This window comes from Diachasma alloeum, unplaced genomic scaffold, assembly GCF_001412515.2.
Source record: "Diachasma alloeum isolate Michigan unplaced genomic scaffold, Dall2.0 Dall_scaffold_00212, whole genome shotgun sequence".
Lineage (NCBI taxonomy): Eukaryota > Metazoa > Arthropoda > Insecta > Hymenoptera > Braconidae > Diachasma > Diachasma alloeum.
In genome coordinates, this window is record NW_021680377.1 from 192630 (window position 1) to 200053 (window position 7424).

The 7424-nt window shown below is 38.5% G+C and overlaps 1 protein-coding gene across 1 annotated transcript in view; it reads right to left on the reverse strand.

Annotated features, from left to right (window-relative positions):
* Positions 1-4340: 4340 nt before the first annotated feature.
* LOC107036907 (hemicentin-2) overlaps positions 4341-7424 on the reverse strand; it is an 82668-nt gene continuing 79584 nt past the window's right edge. The window contains exon 12 of the mRNA XM_015255158.1: positions 4341-5044. Within this exon, the coding sequence (XP_015110644.1) occupies positions 4901-5044 (144 nt within the window). The 3' untranslated portion in view covers positions 4341-4900. The remainder of the gene's footprint in view (positions 5045-7424) is intronic.

Here is a 7424-nt window from a genome sequence, read left to right on the forward strand (position 1 = left end):
TTTTCCAACCATTTGCCATTCTCGTCTTTTTCCTCCTCCTTCAATCTCTCGTTTGCCGAACAAATCTACGGCGTTTTAACGGGGCGATCCCCCCGGCGAGTAATGATCAGCGCTATCGGAATTGCATCGTTTACGATGTCTGGCGACAATCGGATATTTCCACTCAACGGCGTTTCGACTCTCGACAATTTTTTAATTATGCGATTTTTTAGATACTTAACAGGAGTGAGGATTATCCTTCGCAAATCTATCATTTCTTTTAAGGGGGGAATATCCTCTGAAAATTGGACATCACCCGAAAAACAAAGTATTTTTGTTTTAAACTTCAATGTAATAATTGAGCATTCACAATTTTCATCGTTTACCGGAAATTTCAGCCAAAAATGTTTAACAACATACATTGATTTGAAAAAACCTGATTTACAGCACATAAAAAAAACCTAAACATAAATTACATTTTGCTGAGGGTAAGGGTTACGAGGGTCAAAACAATTGTTATAAGGGTCAGAATAAAGGTCATAAGGGTCACGTCGTTCATAATCAGGGTCATGAGGATCAGAATAAGTCATAAGGGGTAGAATAAGGTTCATAAGGTTCAGAATCAGGGTCATGAGGGTCGGATTAAGGGTCGCGAGAGTCAGAACAAGGGTCACGAGGGTGAGAATGAGGATCAGAGGGTCATAATATGGGTCACGAGGGTCAGATTAAGGGTCACAAGGGCCAGAATGAGGATGATACTGGTCATATGTGGGTCATATGAGGGTCAGCGAGCAGAAAATAATAATCATAATAATAAACAGTAAAAGATACTTGGATATCCTTGATATCCACCTGATTTACCCTTACAATAATTACATTTTGCTGAGGGTAAGGGTCACGAGGGTCAAAACAATGGTTATGAGGGTCAGAATAAAGGTCGTAAGGGTCACAATAAGGGTCACGTGGCTCATAATCAGGGTCATGAGGATCAGAATAAGAGTCATAAGGGGTAGAATAAGGTTCACAAGGTTCAGAATCAGGCTCATGAGGGTCAGATTAAGGGTCACGGGGATGAGAATGAGGATCAGAGGGTCATAATATGGGTCACGAGGGTCAGATTAAGGGTCACAAGGGCCAGAATAAGGATGATACCGGTCATATGTGGGTCATACGAGGGTCGCCAAGCAGAAAATAATAATCATAATAATGAACAGTAAAAGATACTTGGATATCCTTGAGCGTTATAAACGTTTAGGTTTTACCGGCTGAAACCTACATCCTTAGTACCCACTCGTCGATAAAATATGTAAGTTTACCAAGTGAATAACCGATGATAACAGGCTGACTGAAGGGCGATGTCGTACAATTATAATGCTCGACTGGTTAGTGATTACGGTTATATAGACTAGAAACTGTTACGAAGACGTAGAGTGAAAGAGTGAGAGAATGGAGGATGCAAGAGTGGGTCGCCTTAACAGCCCTAGAGACGTTGGCACATAGAATAATGGCTGCGGAGAGGGCTGGGGGTAGTCGAAGGTTTGATGGGGGACGGGGGTATTGCTGAAGGTGAGGGTAAAGGGGCCGGCTGGTTACCCTGTTAGCCAGACGAGGGTGCACAATGTATGCAAACAGTGTAACTCTCGGGGTGTTCTACCCTCGGGGTATTCTCGAATTACTCGCACCCCCGCCCCTCGTCGCCCTTCAGCAAAATGCGGTGGGTAACGTACCTCACTCTCATTCTCCTTGCGGATCCACTGGTGTCCTTCGATGAATTTAATTGCCAACAGCTCACGCCTGTTAACGTTACACCGATTGACAATGTGTTAGCCTGGTCTATTTATTATTTAGTCCCACATTACCAAGGCAAATTGAATGATGGGATGGAAAGCCTTGAAGCATGAATAATTAATCAGAAATTGAATTCAAATGTAAATCAACAAAAAGAGAGATGAGGGGAAATTAATTCACTTCCATTTTCACCCAAAATTGGTTCGTTCCAGTTTCTCGAGTTTATTTGGTAAGCCGAAAATTGCTCGGGGGTTTGAGGTACTGATGTACAAATATCCTCCGGTGGTGGTGGGTTCATAAATCTTGAATCAACAGGAAAACCAACTTTTCCGTTTTCTTCTTTCACTTCACAGAGAAAAACAAATAAGTACTAAAATCAATTGGCATCGAATTTTTTTTTAGTGGAAGTTTGTGTAACTTCTTTCGTAAAAATTGGATGAATGCTCGGTGATATATATTTACAGTGGGGCCGTTCAATCTTGAGCGAGCCAAGTGGTGAAGGTCGACGAACGGGTGAACGATGAAGTGGCCACTTACAAATGGGTGGGGATGAGCGACTCTCTTCTAGTCGAGTCACGTACGGAGTGGAATTTTCAGGAGATCATTTTCGGTGAAAATTTCAGAGGCTGTTCTACGGGGGCTTAGGGCCAACTCTCGATTCCGTTTCTTGGGACAATTTATTGCGGTTTAAGGAGGGATATGTTTAGAAAAATTGGTCATTTGAAGCGAAAAAATATCTTTATTTGAATTTTTTTAGTTGTTTAAAGAAATGGATTTAATTATGTCAAATAAACAATTTACTAATTTAAAATAAATTTTTTAGTAAATTCAAGGAAAGAATTTATTTTTTTCAAATGAATCATTTATTAAAATCCAATCAGCAATTCATTAATTTCAAATGATGAGTTTTATTATTTTACAAAATCACATTTTCACGGATTTTCAAATCAAATAAAAATCTTTATTTGAAATTTTTTACTTGTTTAAAAAAAAAGATTTATTTATATGAAATAACCAATTCCTTAATATCAAAAAAAATTCTCAATATAAGAAAAATCTTTATTTATGATTAACGAAAAATTCATTTGGCTCAAATCATTTATTTAAAATAACCAGAACCTCAAATAAAAAAAAATCGATTCAACGAAAAACTTTATTTCATGTTATTTAAATAAACTTATGTATTTGGTTTAAATAAATCACTTCTCTGAGTGTAATGATAGATTCTTCAGACATAAGGAATTACTAGGGGAATAAAGGAATTACTCGTGTAAAACAGACAAGAGGAAAATTTTCCCCCTCTTTATTCGTATATTTTCTCGAGTTAGTATGTTACACTTTTCCTCATTCCCTTCAAACATAATTACCAAGTTAAATTCGTACACAAGTTTTCTTCGTCATTCGTTTAAAATTCCCTAATTAAACTATAATCAGACTCTCATGTATATTTACAGTATGATTAACAAAAAATTATCATTTTAATCGTCATTTCACCTCAATATATTCACTAACTTTGTACAAAAATCTATTTTGGCGGGGGAGGCTGTCAGACACACTGGAGAAACGTGGGTGGAGGGAGACTCACCACCAATGCTTTTTCAGACACACTTGACGCTTCGGTTTATCGGCAACAGAGATAGTTGGTCTCTGAATGCGCCAGAAAACATGCGAGAGTGACACTTGTGCACTGTAACTATCGAAAAAGTCACTAACCATCGGTTCAATGTTGTCACGTTCGAGTGGTGGACGCTGGGCGCCTTTTTCTTGATTTTTTTTGCACTGGACAGAACAGACGTATCGATTCGTCTGTTTCTTTTCACTATTGACAATATTCCCCTTCCCAACGCGGGGCAAGTGTCTCGACTTTTTTTTTTTTTCGTTATAATGACCTCGCGTTTGTTGCAGCCAAGACGCGTCGATCTCGGTTGTCATTAAGGGGAGGTTCACCTGGGGAAGAAACTTCTGCTTTTTTCGAGAAAAAAAACTTCGAAAACACTATTTTTACGTGATTTTTCCTCAGGAATCCCATATTGTTGGTCAAATTGGTCTCTGACTGCTAGAAAATGGAGATTTCAATTTTTTGTAAAAATTCCCAACGAATTTTTTTATCGAAATAGTTTTTTAAATATGATCACAAATTTTCGCTCCTCAAAAAAAATTTTTCGAAGAGAAATACAGAATCAGATTCCCGAGGAAAAATTGGGGGGAAAATAGTATTTTAAATCTTTTTTCTCAAAAAAACGAAAACGTTTTTTCGGGGTTAAGCTTCCCTTAATCTGAGGGAAGGCTTCATGTCTCATTTCACTTCTCTGATGCTCACACAACCGTGAATTATATTCACGTAATACCACTAGATTTGGAGGGACAAAAATATAGAAATTTATTATGTATATAATCTATTAAAATCTACTAGACACCAGAGAAACTTGTGTTTTGAATTCAGCAGCGAACAGTTTTCGAGGAATATCTCCAAATCTAAGGGAGATACCGAAGTTTTTGTAATGACCTTTTTTGCAGCTCTCAATTCGCTCTACAAAAAAGGTCATAACACAAATTTTGGTATCTCCCTTAGATTCCGAGATATTCGTTGAAAACTGAAACATAAAATCGACTTGAACCGCTTTCCCGTTTCGTTACTGAATTAACAACGTCTTCTTTCAAGACGTCTTGAAGACACTAGTTTTCATAGTGCGATTACCACATCCATCCGTCTATCACTCATTATAAAAAACATGAATTACGTTAGTCAGGTGTTAGTTTGTACATCGAATAAAAAACATTTCAATGTTCTCAAGCATCTCATCATCTCCGTTTTGTGTTCGTCATAAGCACAAATTCACTTTTGTGCCCAGTGAACCAACGGGTATTTCACAAGTCGCTGCACGTGTCCACCCCTTATTATTATTTTTTTTTCTCTCGACACAGGCCACTGGTCCGCAAAAACATTTTTCTTGATCGTACGCATGTGTACGACGACGTACGCGTGAATGCGCCACTTGAATGGTACGTGAAAAAGAAAAAAGGAGAGGAAGAAAAAATAGTGAAATAACAGAAGGGCTCACATTCACGAGGGGTAGAACCTTTACACCATCGTGTATTTTCCGTTCTTCTCTACACCCTCTGTGTGTGTTCTTCATATACAACTCTCCTGTATTCGATTCGAGCGTGTGACCACTTCCGGCTGGTGAAACTTTCCGTGCGCCGAGAGAGATGAGGACACTGGCCTCTGGGATATTGGCCCCACCCCCTTACTCGACCTCTGCAGGCTGTAATAGACCTGTATTAAAAATTCAGAGAACTGGAATTAGCGAAATTCCGACATTTCGTAATGGGGTTGTAATTAATGGTGTCAGGGAAGTTTGGAGTAAGTGATATGGGATTTTCGGGGAAGTTTGAAGGTTTTTTAGGCTCTCGTTGCGGGAAATGGGTGGGTAGAACAGGTTTTATTCGTGAATGGAGGTGATTCGTACGTTATATCGAAATTATATGAAGTCCGGGGTGTCTGGATTATTTGATAGGGCGGTAGCGTTTGTGAATAGTTTATTATGACATTGATGGTAATTTTTGAGTGGAATTTCAATGTGAAAATTCGATATTGTAAATTTCAGTTTAATTATTGCAGGAAATGTAAATAGAAATTTAAAAAATTTAGGTAAATGGAGTCTTTAGTTTTTAATTAATTGCCATTTTAGCGTAATTTGCAACTGAGAATTTATAGTTTTTGTAAAAAATCAAGGAACTATGGCACACAGTTTAAAAAAATTTTGAGTGAAATTCACGAAAATTTCCATGGAATTCCGAAATATTCAGGAAACCATATTTTTGAATTTAAAAAAATTGCAATTCTCGCATAATTTCCAGCTGAATATTTATGCTTTCATTAAACACTGAAGTAATTTGGGGAATTCCCATTTTTCTGCTGCTCATAAAATTGGAATTTTATCAAACTTTCAGTGAATTCTGAAATTTTATTTTTTCCCTCCAACTCGAATTCAGTTTCACCCTTTAAAATTTTCTAGTCAACTGTCCCTGAACTTTCAAGTATCTGCTACCACTGCACGCGTACAATTCAATTATTTATAACCCTCCCTACCCCCAGAATAAAATTTATTCTTCTGCTTATAATTAACCGAATCCAAACAGCAAAAGAATGCTTCACTGCAATCTCTCCATTCACGGCCTAATTGTGCTCATCGTTAATGCCGTGATGTTCTCAATTAAAGACAAAGAATTGCGGTATCAAAATCGATTAATAATTCACCAATAAAAATAGCATCAATAATTATTGTACCCCACTCATTTACTAAACCTCTACAACAAGCTACACATCATGTTATCAAACTTTCCTAAAATCTCGTACATTCATGCGCGATTGATCACCCGGGCTGGACTTGAAAACCGTCATCAATCCCAAAATTGATTACCAGTTGCTAATGAAGAACCTGAACAGATCCCCAAAACCCCGTTCCCGTCATTCCCTTCCATTGACGACTCCAAATTCAATATCATCACCACTTTATGTGGCTACTACCCCGACAAATCTGGACACGTAATATGACCAGCGCGAATAACCAAACGATCATTTAATATGAATCTATAATACTCCCTCATCGATCACGCCCTCCATCAGTCCCATAAACCGAATTGAGTACAGTAGAGCTAAAAGCATACATCTACCCATGAAATATTGAATCACTCCAGAAGCTCGAGGTATCCCATCTTTGTAAAGACTACCTACTCCACTCAAGAAAAGGAAATGCAACTGGAGCTGAAAAAAAAGCTGAAATTTACAAGTTCGAAGAAAAGTGCACTTGTGTACGTCTGTGCCTCACGTTTCTCCATCTCTCTTCCCTCCCGCCCTCGCCCCCTCCCCTCCCCCCTCCCCCTCCGCCAGTACCTCTGCAAATTATCGAGAAAACTTTGGGTAATTAAACTCGTGGGAGCTCAGATAACCGAGAGCCCGTGTTAAACCGGAAAAGTTAGAGTGGCCGAGTCTCGTGCATTAAATTGCAACTGTATCTTCTTTTTGCCCTCATTTTTTTCATTAAAGTGGGTAGAAAAAATCTCCTCTCAACCGTTTTTTTCACTCTCTATTCATGAAAGCAAGCATCAACCAATTTCTGTGCTCATTAAATGCAGCATTTTATCATTGGCAGGTACTTCTGAAGCCTGAAAATTGATGTTCCATTTTTTTCCCCCGGGTTTGTCTGTGTTTGATGGCCATTTTCAATCCCTCTTTCCCGCGTCGTCACTCACGTCGTCAATCGTTCGTATAAGTGTCAAAATATCGATCAAGTCTGTATCCCAGCAGATAAGAGCCTGGCGGTTTTCGACACCAGGGTGGAGGAAAAAAAAAAAAAAAAAAAAAAAGAAAGCANAAAAAAAAAAAAAAAAAAAAAAAAAAAAAAAAAAAAAAAAAAAGGAGAAAGCAAGAGCTGTGGCCATTTATATGAGAATGGGGGCACAATTTTAGTACCAAACATTTTGAGAATGGAGGGAAACCAGCGGTGGGTGGTTGGACGCAGACGATTGGCCAACGGGGAGGGGGCATTTATCAGGACAAATGGCGATCGACGTACAATAAAAGCAACCCTTATCTCTTCATTGACTGTGTCTATTTTTTTTCTCTCTCTCTCCCCTATTCCACTTCCTCCTCC